Source organism: Gnatocerus cornutus, chromosome 3, assembly GCF_029298725.1.
Source record: "Gnatocerus cornutus isolate USDA-ARS CGAHR chromosome 3, icGnaCorn1.1, whole genome shotgun sequence".
Taxonomy (NCBI): Eukaryota; Metazoa; Arthropoda; class Insecta; order Coleoptera; family Tenebrionidae; genus Gnatocerus; species Gnatocerus cornutus.
In genome coordinates, this window is record NC_142235.1 from 12982187 (window position 1) to 13001006 (window position 18820).

Here is an 18820-nt window from a genome sequence, read left to right on the forward strand (position 1 = left end):
ATTGTAGTATTTGTAAAAAAATGGTTTTCAAATTTAGCATATTTTTTAAATAAATTTGTAGCAAATTAATAAAGGGTTGGTTTACAGAAGTAATGTTAAATGTTTAATTTTAATTAAATACTTAACATCATGTTAAAGTGACATGTGATAGTTTTTCCGCCAATCAAAAGTCATCAATTCTTAAATTCATTGCGAGATTAACTTAATTTCATTTAAATTATTGTGTAAACCGGCCCAAAAAAATTATAAAAAAATGTGATTTAGTTAATTTTGTCTTAATTATAAATTTGAAGAAATAACAATAAATTTAACCACATTGCCGGTTTTGAAATAAAATAAAATTTTGTTTGTTATATTTAGCACATTTTTTAATTTTGCAGCAATTTACAAAAAAACGCATTTTAGTTGATTCTGTTGATATTTAAAAAATATATTACTTTGATGTTTAGATAGCTGAGATCAAGATACATATAAGACTGGTACGTCAACTCCCTACTATAAAAATGTGTCGTATTTTTGGGTCCAGATAAAACCTCACATAGATGGCGACACTCTAGCGAAGGACTGTCAGGTAATTGTCAATTTGTGATTTTGAGGTTAAGAAAATTTTGTACTAATCTTCATGTTGATTAAGGAGTAATTTTTCAAATAAATATGTAGGTGTATATTACCGAAGGAACTCTAAAAATAGAAACATCACTGTTTAAAGGGCCCCACAAACCTCGTTCTTGGACGACGTGTTTGAACGACGGTTTCGGCGGTTGGAACGAAACGGTCGGAAAAACCGAGGTCTGTGGGTAAAACTGTCGGTTCAACACGACGGTTTTTGCCCACAGACCTCGGTTTTTCCGAAAAACCGAGGTCTGTGGGTAAAACTGTCGGTTCAACACGACGGTTTTTGCCCACAGACCTCGGTTTTTCCGACCGTTTCGTTCCAACCGTCGAAACCGTCGTTCAAACACGTCGTGCAAGAACGAAGTTTGTGGGGCCCTTAAGGGTCTACGCTACGCATATACCCGTATATGGCTTACGATTTTTCGTTTTTGAAGCGCATTTTGGACTTTGAAAAATCGCTCGACCTCTGTATGTATGCGTCTCAGGTAGAGCTATGGAGGTGACATCTTCGAATTTTGAAAAAGTGAAAAATTTGACTTTAATTAATTAAAAACTGAAATTCCCATTTTTCGTTTTTAAGGAATATGAAGCAACCTAGGAAGTTAAAAAAAATACCAACATGTGGAGAATTAAAACCTCTATGGAGGTGACATTTTTGTTTTTGTCATTATGCTATAATTTTGAAGTTATTAATAAAAAAACAAATCAAAAATAGGCAACCAACAGTACAACTAACGCAAATTATCTTATTCAAATCTCATGATTTACGACCGCTCACTAGGGGGTCAGTGACGTTCCGCCCAATTGTAATAAACTGCTATCGGGTAAAAGCAGGTAAAGACCCAACTGGTCGCTCTCGGCAACAAATATCGAAGGTACTTGTAGCTAGTGTATTGAGAAATAATATTTTATTATCTCTGATACAGGGTCCGGCAACATTTGTGGTCACCCCCAAAATTGTCTTATAGAGGTAAAATTTTAAAAATTTACATACGCTAATGGATAATCGAAGAAGCTCTAGAAGATGACGCAAAAACTTGTTCTTTATCACCGATAGTTTTGGCGTCGCGACGCCTTAAAAGTGTAATTTTTATCTATTTGTGAGGGTTTTTGGAACCATTCAATATATATATATATATATTTTAATATAAATGTGTTAAAAATATTTAAGTAATTAAGGCAGTAAACCTTCATATTAATCCTGACATTGTAAATAATTCTTTAGCGATGGTAGGGAGCAAAGGTATCTTCAACTGCGACAACGCAATTTTACGCCACTGATTTAAAATCGGGCCCTAAGTGGGGTGATTATTACTGTTGCCGGACTCGGTATAATTCACTGTTTTTCACACAAAATTTTGTTATTTACGCATTAATTTTACATTTCGTATTTTCCAGTTTTAAATTAGAAGACCTTTTTTCCGCAATTATAAAATGTGTATTATTGGGAACATTTTCTATTTCAAAAACTTTATCCGATAATTCTGACTTAAAACCGCTAATTACATTTTTACTTTCGGAACTATTCCTAATATTTTTCATCACCGTTTTTTAATAAAATTGTTGGCTCAAATCTTGGTGTTGATAAAAATTATCAAAAACACAATTTATTCCCAAACACCAAATTTTGTCAAAAACTGCTGACGTGCAAGTTTGATAAAAGCAACTGACCAACTTTAATCGACAAAACTCTAGAAATTTAAAAAAGTAGGTACATTGATTTACAAGTCGAGCACAGTCAAAAACACAAGTATCCAAAGATTGAAAGAATTTAAATATTTTTTCAAGATATTTATTTATAGGTTTTCGAAATACATTTTTAATTGCTTTTAAAATTCGTATAATTCAACTACTAAGATGGCCCCTTGAGAACACAGCTACTTTTTAAGGAAAACACCCCGATTTTCAAGGGTTAACAGAAAAGCAGAAAAATCGTGAAAAGACTCCCGTTTTTAAGGTATATTTTAAAATTAACATTTTTTAAAGAATTTGTACGGTTTTTCGAACTCTTTTTTAAAAAAGTCAAAATTTTAAGAAGTATATCCTGTTTTATCAAACGTGAATACGGTTTCGTACAAACAAATTTCCCTTTTAAAAACATTTAAAATTAGGAATTTTACCTTGTTTTCAAAGATTTTACCCTGTTTTGAATTTTGTACTAGTAGGCCCCCTCAGAACACAACACATTTTTAATGCTTTTAGCCTGGTTTTCAAACTAACTTGAAAAGTTAAAGTTTTTAAAGAATTTGACCGGTTTTTCGAAGTCACCCTTTTTTTTTAAAGTCAACATTTTAAGGAAAATACACCGTTTTTTCAAACAAGAATACGGTTTGGTCCAAACAAATTTCCTTTCAAAAACACTTAAAATTCGTCTTTTTACCCTGTTTTTCTGTTGGGCTACTTCAGAACAAAAATGAATACGGTTTTGGCCTGGTTTTCAAAGTAGCTTTTAAAAAGTTAAATTTTTTAAAGAAATTGCCCGGTTTTTCGAAATACTTTGTTTTTTAAGCAGTTTAGTCCTATTTTAACAGTCTTCTTAATTAAAAGATAAAATTTGCCTTTTTTGCTCAGTTTTTCTGTGGAGCCACTTCAGCACACATATGAATATGGTTTCGGCCAAGAAAAGTTACAATTTAAATATACTTAAAATTCGTCTTTTGTCCTGTTTTCAAAGATTTTACCCTGTTTTGAATTTTGTACTAGTAGGCCCTCTCAGAACACTTTGTTTTTAATGCTTTTAGTCTGGTTTTCAAAAGTTTTTAAAAAGTCAAAATTTTTAAAGAATTCGCCCGGTTTTTCGAAGTCACCCTTTTTAAAAAAGTCAAAATTTTAAGAAATATATCTTGTTTTATCAAACGTGAATACGGTTTCGGCCAAGAAAAGTTACCATTTAAAAATACTTAAAATTCGTCTTTTTACCCTGTTTTTTCTGTTGGGCTACTTCAGAACAAAAATGAATACGGTTTCGTTCAAACAAATTTCGGACAAAATCTCCATGAGCGAAGCGAATTTCCCTTTCAAAAACACTCAAAATTAGAGATTTTACCTTTTCAAGTATATTTTTCAGACTTTCCCTTGTTTTTAAAAAAGTTAAAAGTTGAAGGTACTTATTTTTTATTCAAACATACATTTTTTTAAGTTAATACACTATATGTTGAAATAATAAGTAGTTAAATATATGATATATTCTAACTCAGATTATTATGCCTAGTTTTCTTAGTCATTTTCCTATTTTCTATGCATTTTTTTCAACAAAAACCCGTATTTCTAGCATCAAAAACATCAAAAAACAACATTGAACTTTAATCGATAAAACTCTAGAAATTTAAAAAAGTACATTGATTTACAAGTCGAGCCCAGTCAAAAACACAAGTATCCAAAAATTGAAAGAATTTAAATATTTTTTCAAGGTATTTATTTATAGGTTTTGGGTTTTACAGTCTTTTCTTGAAATGAAAATTATGGTGTTAGCTTCGACATATTTGAAAGCTAATTGTCTTATTGGTAACCTATAAAATCCACCGGTAGCAGGTAAGATTAGAGACAAGGATTATTGTGTAAAATTCGTACAATTAAAGACACAAGTGGATTCAGATTTTTTAAAAAATAGTTTTTTTGCATAATAACATTAAACGCCAATTTTGCTTTTCCTGAGTGGTTCTGGCTTAAAAAATATTAATTAGGGAAGTATTTTTATTGATTAGTGGGATGTATTATTATGAAGAGTTAACTTTTAAATCACAGAAAACAACAGAGTCTAAAAGGTCCAAAAACTCATGTGTCAGGTAAAAGGTTTGGTTAAAAAAAATTAAATGCGTTTTTCTCAAATAAAAATATTAAAATAATAAGTAATTTTAAAATTTCCCCGGCGACCAGTGAGGAAAAATTTTGGATCACATTTACGAAAATTACATTTTTCAATTAAAAAAACATTCTTCCATTACGTACTATGGGAACTGGAAATTTGGGGATTTTATACATACATTTTCCATTAATTGAAAAAAAATTACACCCGTAAAATTTTTGTCTACTAGAACCAGAAATTTCACAAGCTCAAAACGCAGAGAAACTCAAATCCGGATATTTTAACTCATCTTTGGTCCAACACGAATTTATTGTTCCAACCGCTGGGTTTCTTAGGAAATGTGCAGGTCAAGCGACCGTTTCCATAAAGTTTATGATCCGCTCATTACCAAATCCTCGGTAATCCCTTTTGGCAGCTGTCAATCAAAGGTGTTGTTAAAGTTGCATACTTTTCAAACACGAAATTTTCGGGCAGGCTCGTAGACCCTTAAAAGTTTAACGTGTCCACAAATGACGCACTTCTTCATTTTTAACCTTTACACTGCTCGGCCCGGAAAAATCCACAAAATAATATTTCGCTCAAACTGCTCCGAACGGATATATTCGCATTGATTGCAATGGTCAACTGCTCAAAACAAACAGTCACAATAGCTTTCATTGTTTTAAATACATTTTTTTTACCGTTCCCTGCTCAGAAAGTATATATCCGTCTACGACTAAAATTCATTTGAAATCTATTCCATGCATTTTTTTATCCACGCAGTTTAAAAGTAGGTCCGAACTAAGGGCCAGGTAATATCACCATAATAATCAGCTCTCATCTCAATGTTACCTTGTTTAATATATTGACGTTGTGGAAAATTAAAATCTCTATGAACATTTGTAAAACTAGTTAATCGGCCCAGTGCTCAAGACGGTAATATACGCCAAGGCAAAACAGCGATCAACTGCTCGGAACGTATATTAACGCAGGAGCTGACAAACCGCGCAGAGTTACAAAATTTTCCAAAAAACATTGCGCAGTGAAAAGATTAATGGTGATTGTTTAATGTTTAAACACAAAATCACCGTACAGAGAACTCAAAAACTGTGTCCTTTATTAGTAACGGTTAGGTTACGGGTTGAGGTAACGGCTTTCAGTTTAAAATTGACAGTTAATTGACAATTGTCAGTACGATGACAGTCCTACACTATCCTAGCGACACCTAGCGAGTGTTTGACCTGGGCCCAAAATTACGACACAAAATGGCTACCGAGTTGGCTTACCAGTCTTCTATCTATCTTGGCTGAGATCTACATGAAAATAACCGCAATTGCAATTTATAGAAAAAAAAATATTTTTTTTTAGATTTAGAACATTCTCTAATTTCAAAGCTATTAAATGAAATCAAATTTTTGTTAATTCTCTGAAAAAAAATATTCGTTTTTAAGTTTGAACAGAGAAAATATGTATACAAAAAAATAATAACATTAATTACAGTTTTAAAAAAAAATTGTTTTAAAATATTTATTATATTTTCTTATAATAAAACTTTATAATTTAAGTTTTAAAGCTTTATTCAATTTTTTAAACATTTTTAGAAAATATCATGCTTTAGTTTATTCTGTGGATCATCAAAAATTCTTTCTGATTTCAAACAGACGAAATTGACAGAAAAACGGAAACTTTTCTAAAAGTTAAATTTTTTATTTAAAATTTAAAGCATTTTTTCATTTCCAAACAATATAAAAATTGTTTTAGGTAATTCTTTGGTTAATAAAAAAATCGTTACTTTTGAATTTGATGAGAAAAATAGCAATGAGAATATCCACATTTACTAAAATCACAAGATGGAAAAATATTAAAATTTTAATTTTCAAATTTAGCACATTTTTCAGTTTCAAAGCAATTAAAAAAAAACACAATTCAGTTAATTTTATAGAAATTTAAAAATATATTACTTTGACGTTTAGAGAATCGAAATCTACAAAATTAACGCGCTTTTCTAAACTGCAAGTTATAGAAAAAAATTAGATTTTTTTTTAAATTTAGAGCATTTTTTAACTTCGAAGCAATTAAATAAAATCATATTTTAGTTTCTTCTGTAAATAACATAAAAATTACTCGACAGATGACATAATACAAGAAAATATTCACATTTTCAAACGGTTTTTAAAGGAAAATAAAAATTTTTGTTCTCATATTTAGCACATTTTTATGCAGCAGTACAAAAAACACATTTTAATCAATTTTGTAGATAATTGAAAGTTTTCCTATTTTTAGTTTATCGCAGATAAAATGATAGAGAGCATTTTTCTGTTTCAAAACAATATTTTAATTAATCATGTTTTACTTAATTCTGTGGATAATAGAAAAAAATCTTTACTTTTAAGTTTGAAGAGACAGAATAGCAATGAAAATAACTAAATTTTTAAAAATCACAAATTTTGGAAAAAAAATAAAAATTATAATGGTCAAATTTAGCACATTTTTATAATTTGTAGCAGTTTAGAAAGACACTTTTTAGTTCATTCTGTGGATATTTGCAAAGTTTTCTGTTTTCGAGTTCAAAAAGACAAAGCCTACAAGAAAATAGTTACAGTTTCTAAAATTTTATATAAGATTTGACGTATTTTTCAAATTTGAGGCAATTTTAAATAGTATATTATAATACAAGTTTATAAGCAAGCCTTTAAAACACGCACGACGAGTTTAAGAGCACGACGCGTCAGCGGAGTGCTTTTAACGTCGTAAGTGTTTTAAAGGCGCTTATAAACGAGTGTTATACGCTATTTTTTATTATACCTATCCATTTACAATCCTTAAGGAGCATTGAAAAATTGTGAATTTACCCAATAAAATTATCAAAGGTTGTTTGTGAATCGTTTTCGTAGAGACGGTTAGCAAGCAATTGTTTGTTTACGTTGTTAAGCACATTTTTTCACGTTTGTAAAAATCCGTTCAGAAAATGAGTGATGATATTAAAAGGCTAGCAGAACATGCAGAACTGCGATTAATTCTGAATCTATCCGACGCTTAGAAGTATGCTGGTCATGCTTTCCGACGAACTTCATACGATTATGGGAAACAGTGGTGGCATCGATGAGTTGAAACGTCAGGTGAGATGGAAATCTTCGAGTGTGGCTAGTGGCTATATTGAAGAATCCATTTTAAACAAAATAGTTGTTTCCAAACGCATTGCTGGAGTTCTGAACACATCGGTTGCTAAATCAACTTCATCAAGAGCTGTGGACGTCCAACAGAAGAATGAAAATGAAAAAGCTTAAACCAGCTTAAAGCGGCGGGCTTTGAAATTTCAAACAATAGTAATTGTAATTTTCATGTTTATATTATAAATAAAAATTGGCCCTGACATTTCACTATTTCTTGTTACCTAGACGACTTTAAAGCTTTAGTGTTTTAAAGACCCCTTTTTGCACGCTTTTGCGTGTTTTAATTTAGGATTATGATGCAGGTATAATAAAAAAAAATATAGCTAATTCTATGAAAAATTAAGAAATCTGCGTTTTTGAGTTTGGACAGGCAAAATATACTTGAACTTAACAACAACTACGAAAATTGCAGTTTTTAACAAAAAATCAAAATTTTGGTCCCCATTTTTGACACATTTTTAAATTGCTACCATTGCAACTTATAAAAAAAAATATTTTTTTTTTTGGTTTTAGAGCATTTTGAACAAAATCATATTTTAGTCAATTCTATAACCATTAATACATGTAAAAAACAATTTTTGTCTCCTTCATGACGTGGTTTTAGTTGTAAAGGTCATAAAATTGTTAAACATTAAAAAAAATGCTAAAAATAAAAATAAACAAATAAAAATGAAACTAAAAGCTTTACTATAACCATTCTATGAAAACATTTTTTTACAGTCGGTGAACAAACATTTATCACGTCAAACCAGTAATAAAAAATAATGTAACATATGCGCAAACGTGGCATTTGGTACCACCCGGATCTCCTCATCCTGAAGGGATTTGGGAGCCACCACTAAAAAACCATCTAGTAAATATTCAAAGTCGTTTTTATCCTCTCCAGAACCTAAAACAAACTAAAACATTTCTCCCACCGGCTTAATGGTTAGTTCATGGACCTGAAACATTTTACTGTTATTCCAACACTAGTGCTATAATAATAACATACTTGCACATGTTCCGGAGTGCTCAAAGCATACAAAACCCCATCAGCTATATCCTCAGTTTTCAAAACTGGAAACGTATCAATAACTGCTTTAGTTGTTGGATCTAAATCTTTCTTCAGAGTGGTCATTTCGGTGGCCACAAGTCCAGGGCTGACACTCTAGAAACAAAATAGAAAAAAATTGAAAAGAAAAAATGCGAATGATTTCACTGTACCGTGATTTTAATCTTGGATTTTTCTCTGTTGAGTTCTTGCCGCAGCGTCTCCGCCAGCGCCGTGACGGCATGTTTCGACGCCGGATAGACATTAAAACCCGGAAAATTGGGCACAGTGTGCCCGCAATAACTGTTCATATGAATAATATGACCGTTAACTCCATGCTTCTTCATACTCTTAATCGCCTCTCTTGTCGCCACACTCAATCCTAAGACATTGAGTTCAAGGACACTTCTCCACGCTTCGGCGTCTCCGTCGATAAGATTGGTTTCTCTAGCCACGCCGGCGTTGTTCACCAAAATGTGGACACCACCTAGAGTTTCTTCGATCCATTGGAACGCCTTGACGATTTCTTCCACTTTGGAGAAGTCGGCTTTGTACGGAAAAAGTTTCCCTTTTTTGTTGGCGAGTTCTTTGGCGTGTTTTTCGATGAGGTCAACACGACGGGCGATGCCAACGACCTGGAGGAAGTTGTTACATTGGTAATGATAATGAGAGATGATGGGGTACCTGGAGGCCGTTGGAGACGAGTTGGTCGACGATGGCGGCACCGATTCCACTGCTGGCGCCGGTGACGACGGCCACTTTGCCGATCCAGCGGTCCATTGACAGTACCATGATGGTTGGAAGAAGACTGGAGATTTGAACGCGGAGTGGAATTTGGTGCGGGTCCAGAGAGAGGGAGGAAGTGGAATTGTTGGAACTAATGATGCGGGAAGGTCGTGGAATTGTGTAGTTTAATTCGGTTTTGGCCAGAGGCGGATTTAACGGATTTAACAGGAGCGAGGTTAAGGCCATATTTCAACGAAAGTCGGAAAAAAAAATAAAGAATGGAGAGATAAATCTAGAAAGAGCACAAAACATTTTGGAAAAAAAATATAGAATGGAGAGATAAATCTAGAAAGAACACACAACATTTTGGAAAAAAAATAAAAAAGAATACAAAGACTGAAAGAAGTTGATATAAAAAAAACGAAGACTTAAAAGGTAATTTAAGCCTTGAGTATTAAAATAACAGAGGAACCACGCTTATGGGAATTTTGTAACCGCCAGTATGTGGTAAGGAAGTGGTGCCACCTTTCTTTAAGAGTTCCACACTACCATCAAAATTACAGTTCCTTGCTACGAACGAAGTTTTTTTACAGGTTGGTGATAGTGGTAATATGATATCATGTTGGGTTGAGATAGGTTCAGGTCAGATAAACAGTTTGGATTGAATTTCGTAGAATATATCGTTTCAACAAACGAATATTCGCAAGAAGTAAAGCAATTTCGGAATACGGAGGTTTTTATTTTTCAAACTATGAAGTACCTACAAGAAAATACAAATTGCGCTAAACAGACATAATATAATTTACCTAATTAATAAATTGACAATTGACAATTGAGAAGTTCCCATAAAAGTGAAAATGTCAAAAAAAAGAATATATTCTATTCAAACATATAATAATAAACATATTATTAGCTATTAGTTAAGATATAGCACATAAAAGTCTTTTTAAAAAATTGCTGTTATGTATGCGAAAGAGTTTTCAGTTTTCGTTTGCTCTGTTTGACATTTTTTACATTTACGTTCAGCAGTTTATTAACATTAAATAATTTAGTTCTAATTAAATTGTCGATTAAATATTATCTATGCGTTGAAGAACCTTCGTATTGCAATAACCATTGCGCTACTTTTTGATGATCATAAATAACAGATAATATGGTATTTTTGATGGAAGAAAGGTGAGGTCTTTCAAAGAAAGTCCCTTGAAATATTTTTAAGCAAATAAAGACTATTTCAAAAGTTTCATCTTTTGGTCTTTTCAAATATTCAATGTGAGGTCTCTCAGAATAATCGCGTTTTAATGTTAAAATTTCAATTGGAACAATGTCTTCACCATCATCTCGTAATAACGAACTTTTACAATTGGTACATTTGAATTTTTTGATTGTCTTAGAACAAACGTAACCTGTAAAATAATTTACCGAGTTAGTTTCTAATGTGGGATTGGTCAAAATTGTTTCACTGACGGTTACTTCAACAGGAGGCATTAAAGGAGATGTGGATGACATCTCGGAGAAAGTCTCTTTAGTAGGAGTACTTAAATTTTGATTTTCCATTTTTAATAAATCATTATCAATTGAGGTAGAAATGTAGTGATCTTCATCTATTTCGCAATTTGATAACTCGGTCGATTTTTCTAACGCAGCAGATATAATGCTTTGCAATGCTAATCTAAAATGTCTAACAGACGGATTAGGATCGTAACCTCTTCTTTGACGAATTTGGGAAAAAAGATTTTCTATCGGATCTTGATTTAATCGATTCGTTAACAAATACGGAAAATTTTCTTTATTATCTCTCCACAAATTTAAAATGGCTACAAAGTTATGAAAAGTAAGGGTGCGTGTATTAACAACTGCCTGAGGAGTTGGTGCCAAATCAACTTAAAAAGATGTCTCAATATCCCAAATTTTAATGTAATAAAGATTCCACTTTCCAAATTTTTAACGTACTAAATAAAATCGGTTCCAAATACGACTCTGTTCATGTGTATGTAATTCTACCTTTACCGATGTTTTAAGCACGTACAGTAATAAATATTTAAAGGGAATTTTGAGAATAATTTCGAGAATAATATCTAGGGGATAACTAAAACAAATGGAATGAACATTATACAGAGTAACTTACAATTTTTAGTCTAAATATTTACTTTACAAACCAATAAATCGTCGTCTAAGCGGCAACTACCGCAATCTCAATTTTTACAAAGGCATACGGGAGCGCAAAAAAACTGTTTTTTCGTCAGTGTAAACAATTTTTCTCAATGAATATTTGATATCAAACTTTAGCTTAAGGTTAGATCTATTCAGTAATACACAAGATAATCTCCACCAGTAAGTTTCCCGCGAAAAATTCATCTGAGACAAAGTAGTAACAAAATATTTTCTCAACTGAGGTTGCGGATGTTGCCGCTTAGACGTCGAAATAAGAAATTCGAGGTAAAAATTTTACTTGTAATCACCGTTAGAAATTTGGCAACTAATTGTAAGTTAATTAAGTAATATACTAAAAGAATTCTTAATCAAGATAGCTATAAAATTGAAAAAGTTTATTTGATATTTAACATATTACATATTTAATTAAAACATTTGAAAAGAACACTGACAATATGAAACGACTAAGTGATCTACAAAAAAAGTGAAGGTAAATCACTACAGTCGGACTTCGCCGTTCGCGGATTTAACCTTCGCTGATTAGATTTTACGCGGTGTACATTAAGCTTTAACAATATGAAATTATTTTCAGCCAACCTTTTACAATTTGGAACTTGTACGTTCCAACTACCAAATGCCAGCAACAAACAGTAAAATCAAACCATAAAACAATAAACTTTATTTTGTCACTTCTCCCCTACATCTAATAAATTCAGCTCTATTAATTTTTTTATAAACAAAACTGCCTACTTCACTAGTTCTCACAAATATAGTTTAAAGTGTGAGTAATAAATTAGGAGATTAATGTCTAGCTGGTTGTTTTGTTCTGTATTTTCGTCTAATCGTCACGTGTATTTGATAAAATGTCTCGACGTCGTCAAAATCGTCCAGGTCGACGTGAACGCTTATTTAAAAAAATGGAAAGCGCCAATTTTGAAATACAACGGCCGCCGACTCCAAGGTGTCTATTGATAACAGAAAACCTGAAGCTGATTGTAAAAATTCCTTTAAAAAAGAAACAGTTGTTGCAATTAAAATTGCTTTTGCTTTTTGGTTCTGACCCGGAATGGTAAATATGTTTATTATATTATATCATTCTTTTAAACGCTTTTTAATTTTTCAGAACGCTACTTCCTCAACTAATTTTTAAATGTATTTAAGTTTTTCAAATGTTCTACATATTTCAATTTTTAATGTTAAAATAAAATATTTTTTAGCTTCTCGTTATAAAATCTTGACCACTAGAGGGTGTGTGACGACCATCTTGAAACATAGGTGGCGCTAGCGTTTTTTTTGTGGCGCCCACTGGTGTTCAAGTCGTTCGTTTGGTTACAAAAATTAGCATTGGGTTGTTTCTCTGTTATTTTTATACTCAATGATTTAAGAAATATCTGATGTTTTGACAGTCAAATTCTTTACATTTATTAAATAATGCGCGGAAAACACTGTTTGAAATAGTGATGCGTGTATTTCTAAAAAAAATAGTAAAAATATAAAGAACATTATTCTATTAAAATCCTTCACTCCTCAGTAATGTCTTCATAAATCTTTCATTATAAAGTAAAGCTTGCCTGAGATAAGCTTTTATTAATACACCGTGTTTCAAAATGATTTTGGCTTTGGAATGTAATTTTTGTTGTGCCGCTCGTACGGTATTTGAACTACTTCTGTCACTTTGAACTTCTATCAAATGTCAAAATTGCCGACAGGGAAGAAGTTCAAACAACAAACCACAAAATAAGACAGAGATTAAGTCAGCTTTATCTTTCTGTTATTGAATTGTCCTCTATTTTTGAAGAGTATTTTGAGATTAGACAATTAATCAGTAATCATTCATTATCTGCGTAAAGCGACATATTTTAATTTGCCTCGAAAAGCATTAGACTAGATGAAAATCATTTTGAAACACGACAAAGAGATCCAAGAAAAAGACCAAAAACAGGAAAAGAGTGTTACCTAGCATAGAATATCAAAATATTTATTTAGAAATGAAAAAAAAAATGTCAAAGGGTCAGAAAAAAAGAAAATAGGTAGAAAACAAGCAGAAACTAAATGTGCGATCTAGAACTAAAAAAAACAGCAAACAAAATTAAGTCCATTTGAATAAATTTGGAAAGTAAATAAATAAATCTGACGTTACTTTATTCACTAGTGTGTATTTTGGTACTTTATCTGTGTTAAATTAGTGTGGAATGTATCACATTACTACTAGGTTTTAGATAATAGATATTGGAAAAATTGGCGAAGGGTGCGACATCTGTCGTCGTTCGTCTGAAACGCCGAAACGGTGAACAACAAAAACGGCCTATTTTGATGAAGTTTGAAAAGTTTTTTTGAACCGTTTTCGTTGTTGAATTTTGCAAATTAACAGGTTGAAATACTTTTTCTTGTAATGTCTAGGCCCTTTCCTGCGTATGACAAAAGTAATTTGTCGTTTTATTTAGTATTTCAATGGTCAAATGTGTCATTGTTCAAGAGTAAAATGGCAAGAAAATGTTAACATAACTAAACAAACAAACAAATTGGAAGAAGTCTTGTAGTAACAATTTGTTTCATGAGATATTGAAAATTGGCAGAAACGCAGGCACTAAAAATATAAAATTGAAAAAAGCCAAATACAGCTACGTTGATGTTAGTTTATGGATTTTACTTGCAAAAAAATTGTTGAAAAACATTCAATAGCCATAGGTGTATCATTTCCGTGACTATTATATAAATATGTAACTTTCTTTTAAAACCAGAGCCGAATCACAGAATAAAATCTTCAAGAACTAATAATCTGAACCGGCATAAGTCCACAACAGCCTTCTTTTAAATGTTCGAAGAATGCTTGTTTCTTTAAAAAAAATTATCTGCATCGTAGGGCATTTTAAATAAACAAAAATGCAAATTTTTGTTGCTTGTTAGATACTGTTGTTCACCGTTAAAACCGCCATTTTATAGTTTAGTGGCGCCATTTAATGACACCCGAATAGCCCCCAATTTATTATATAAGAGTGTAAGGGCGCAAATTATTCACGACAAAAATCAGTCATTCTCGAGATCGTAGATCGAGAGAATAAGATTTTTAAGTGAATAATTTGTCCTTACACTCGAATATAATACTACATTTTATCCAAAACCTCTGTTGATTGCAATTAGGGCTTTAAAAGAATTGTCAGAAGTGACAGCAGTGACAAATTTTTAGCTTTTAGAAAGCCATGCTTGCATTGTTGTCATGGAAATGTGGCATAATTTTTTTTAAAGTGTTTAGATGGTAAAAGAGTACTTTATTTGTCTAAAATGAGTGAATAAAGTACTACTTTATTAGTGCATTTTGGATAAATATTTATTATTGTAAATTATTTATTTTAAATAAAATCTATTTAAATAAATTTGTCCGCTAGTTCTAACGCAGTACTATATGAACCAAAAATGTCACTTCGACAGATTCAAGTGGTCCTAAAAAGGTCTCTGCTGTGATCCTGTTTGATGCATTGGTAATTTTTAAATTCTAGGAAATTCATCTTTCGACAAAAAAGTGGTAAAAATCATTGCTTTTGATGGTATGAGACAACCAAGCAGACGTGGTAGTTGGATATTTCACACTCCTGTGGCTAAGCACCTAGCCTGCGGCTCGTAGTTCAACTGTCACATTCATGTGAAATATCTAACTTTCTGCACTAGTTGTACAATATACTATTTTCGCATCTTTGACAGTAATAGTCACTTTACTGTAGTGAAAATCGTTTAGTAGTACTGTAAACATTCGATATAGTCACCCTGTCTGAAAACATTTTTTTAAAATGTTGCTTTTATCAAAAATGTTGATTATATCGAAATGGGTAGACAATATTTTAAAAATATTATTATGGTATCTCTATGTATATGCAGTCACAGGAAGGACAAAAGAGCTTGCCTAGGCAATGATTTAAAGATAAAAAATAACCACTTTATAACACCGAATATACACAAAATAACCAGAGAATTTACCAACTGAAACGAAAATCAATAATAAATAATTAAGAAAGATGGGACAAAATAAAGAGCATAAACAATAACGAAAGAGGTATAAACCGAAAGAATCACAAATTAAAGAGAATTTCTGACGGTACCGCAATCAGAATCTACACAAACAAAGAGAGGAAAAATAGTAAAAAATTGTGGTAGTAGGCAAACAGCGAAAAATTAACAATAAAAGACATGAAACAAAAATTAAAGAATTACTTTGCAAATACAAATATACAAAACTACGAAGAATACCACTTCTCAAGAGCAAAAACATACAGTAACATACAACAAGAAAACTGTTGTGAAATTAAAAACACAATTGTTTAAATTTAACAAACGATGATGACGATTGCACATTCAGTCGATCTGTTGAACTGGGTGTACATTTTCTCGCACCTTGACAGTGACCGGTATTAAAAACTATTTAATTAACATTTGCGCGTCTCCGTCATTTTTCATGAGATTTGTGATACTTATTTGCGGCAAGAAAATCATCTTTTGAATGTCTAGGCAGTCAAACGTAACATTTCGAATAGTTGGTTTTATTTTGCAAGTTGGCATCGCTGCATAAATGTCAATTGTGTCAATTTGTATGCCGATTTGGAGGCCAATAAAAGTGAATTAATTAAGTTACCACAAAAATTGGCTGAAACACATTTGAATTTAAATTAATCTGCAATAGTTTGATTTAAATGGAGTGCTACCAACCTATTTACCTATTTCCCAGCTGATGAAATTCCCCTAAATGAGGAACGTTTCAATTTCAAACCAAAGTCAAAATAAATATAATTATTTAAACGATAATTGTGTGTTATGTTTAATTGCTTTGGGGTGTTTACTTTTACAACCGGCAACGTTGCCTAGGGAGATTTCTGGTGAGAAAACAAATGTCAAATTAGTGACGTTTCTGAAAATCACGCAGTTTTTTCGGTTAAAATGTCTCTTACAGATTGTTGGATTGCAAATCAAAGGATTAAACATTGTAACAACTCGGCACAGTCTGAAAGGCCGTTATGTGTAATCCAATTGTCAACTAACATATTTAATTTTATCACCAGAAAATCACCATCGACGACGTTGCTTTTGAAAAGTGGTGGAAGAATGCAGTTTTGTTTTTTTTTTAACGAACTTTACTCAGCTGTGAATATGCAAATTGTTTATAAATGTTTCTAGCATTAAGGGTGGCCCTAACTATGTAAAAAATATTACGTCACTATTTCAGTTACGGTTTTATGTCCAAGTTTTTAATTTTCGGTCTAATTTAAGGAAAATAAACAAAATGAAGAGAACATAGAGCATCTAAGGCAACTTCTAAGAAAATTTAAAGGATCTTAGAAAAAATCTGAAACGCTTAAAAATATCTGCAGAATTCATAAAGAATGTTTGAACAAACAAGAGAAAATCAAAATCCAAACGTTCCGATTTTCAAAAATTCGATACAAGTGACCTTTCTTGCTTTATTCTAATAAATTACAACAACCTTGCCAACACTTCGATATGCATCGTGCATTCTATGCAAATCAAAAATTATTATAAAACCACCGACCTCTACCAACACAACTTACAATAGAATTTCCACCTCGTTTCAAAATGGTGCTTTCTATGGACCGATGGATCGGCAAAATCGCCGTGGTAACAGGCGCAAGTTCGGGAATCGGAGCTTCCATAACTGACGCCCTCGTCGCCAAAGGCCTCATTGTAAGACCCTTTCTCCATTTCTTCATAACACTTCTTAAAGGTCGTAGGAATAGCTCGTCGTACCGATCGAATCGAAGCTCGAGCCAAAAACCTCTCACATTGTAAAGGTACTCTTCACGCGCTTCAAGCAGATATGACGAAGGAATCCGATATTGTTGACGCCTTCAAGTGGATCACTTCAAACTTGGGTCTTGTTCATATTCTGGTGAACTGCGCTGGGTTTGCCAAGGAAGGACCTCTTGGAACGGGAAGCGTGGAGGTGTGGAAAAGAGTCTTCAACGTTAACGTTATCGGGTTGTGCATCGCAACGAAACAGGCGGTGGAGATAATGAAGGAGAATAACATCAAAGGGCATATTATTCACATTAACAGCATTTTGGGGCACTCAATAAGAAACGCGGCGGGAGTGAATGTTTACCCAGCTTCGAAGTACGCGGTGACTGCTCTGACGGAGACTCTAAGGCAGGAGCTCCGAGGGACTCCCATCAAAATTACAGTGAAACTCTCATTATTCTGCCTTCTTTATTTTAACATGTTCTTTTAGAGTGTCAGTCCAGGGTTTGTGGTCACTGAGTTGACCCTACTGAGAGAAGACATCAGTAAAGAACGAAAAGAATTTTTTGAAGCAAGACCCAGTTTAAAGGAAGAAGATATAGCGGATGGTGTTGTCTACGTGCTGTCGACGCCAGAGCATGTGCAAGTAAGTTTTAACTTTGGTTTGTTAGTTTTGACACAGTTTTAGGTGCACGAACTGACGATAAAGCCGCTGGGAGAACCATGCTAATGATTGCTTTCAAACCACTTTTTGAGAACATTTCGAGGATAGGGAATTCTTATTAAGTGTAACACAAATAAACTTTAAAGTTCTTAAAACAATTATTTAGAATCGAATAGTATGGCATTTTGTTCCACTTGATTCTCGTAACACTGGTGCAGAAAATATTGAAACTCTTTAAAAAGAGAGATGTTAGAATAGAATAGAATGTTTATTGTTGAGGAAGAAACCTGAACGGTTTAACCAAAGGTCTAGGTTAAACAGATTAAAATGGATGACATTAAAATAGTAAAAAATTACAAAAAGACAAGTATAAAATGAAACAAGTTAAAATCTAAAAATATACAGGCTGTCCGAAAAGTGACGCACCACCTTGAAAGGGGGTAATTAGGTGGTCCCCCAGAGTACCAAAAAAATGTTAAAAAAAATTCCAGACTCTATGTTTTAGCAGAAGGAGCAAAAGAAAATTAGGAAAATGGCAACATTGCAGAACTGTACCCCCCATAATTTAAATTTCCAGTATTCAAAGCCATAGTAACGTTGCTGTTGTATTGTCGGCTCATGAACGACTAATGTAACTATGGTTTCACATGAACGATGCCACACTGATCGAGATTGTTGATTCAAAAATCTTGTTAACAGTTTTCAGGCATTTCTTACAAGATTTTTCCAATTTTCTTTGCACCGTGCCTTTGCGCAAAATGTCCTTTAAGTAACAAATTCATTTGAACGTAAAATTATTGCACAGAAATCGTTAATTTTCGAATCAAACTTTGCTTCTTGAATCTATCATATTTCGAAAATTTGAAGATGTGGATTTTTTTTAACATTTTTTCGGTGATCTATGACATTGTCTGATGGATGATACAGTTTCACGG

General features: G+C 32.4%; 2 protein-coding genes across 2 annotated transcripts; one reads left to right on the plus strand and one right to left on the minus strand.

Moving 5' to 3' along the window:
- Positions 1 to 8238: 8238 nt before the first annotated feature.
- On the minus strand, positions 8239 to 9450 carry LOC148177108 (farnesol dehydrogenase-like). Its single transcript, XM_088031846.1, has 4 exons — positions 9287 to 9450; positions 8776 to 9237; positions 8564 to 8719; positions 8239 to 8513 (listed from the first exon to the last, which is right to left on the minus strand). The coding sequence occupies exons 1-4, from the start codon at positions 9392 to 9394 to the stop codon at positions 8472 to 8474; spliced, it is 768 nt and encodes a 255-aa protein (XP_087887972.1). The 5' UTR covers positions 9395 to 9450; the 3' UTR covers positions 8239 to 8471.
- Positions 9451 to 17059: 7609 nt separating this feature from the next.
- Positions 17060 to 17988, plus strand: LOC148177109 (farnesol dehydrogenase-like). The gene is made up of 4 exons (XM_088031798.1): positions 17060 to 17167; positions 17208 to 17663; positions 17712 to 17867; positions 17910 to 17988. The coding sequence occupies exons 1-4, from the start codon at positions 17060 to 17062 to the stop codon at positions 17949 to 17951; spliced, it is 762 nt and encodes a 253-aa protein (XP_087887924.1). The 3' UTR covers positions 17952 to 17988.
- Positions 17989 to 18820: the final 832 nt, after the last annotated feature.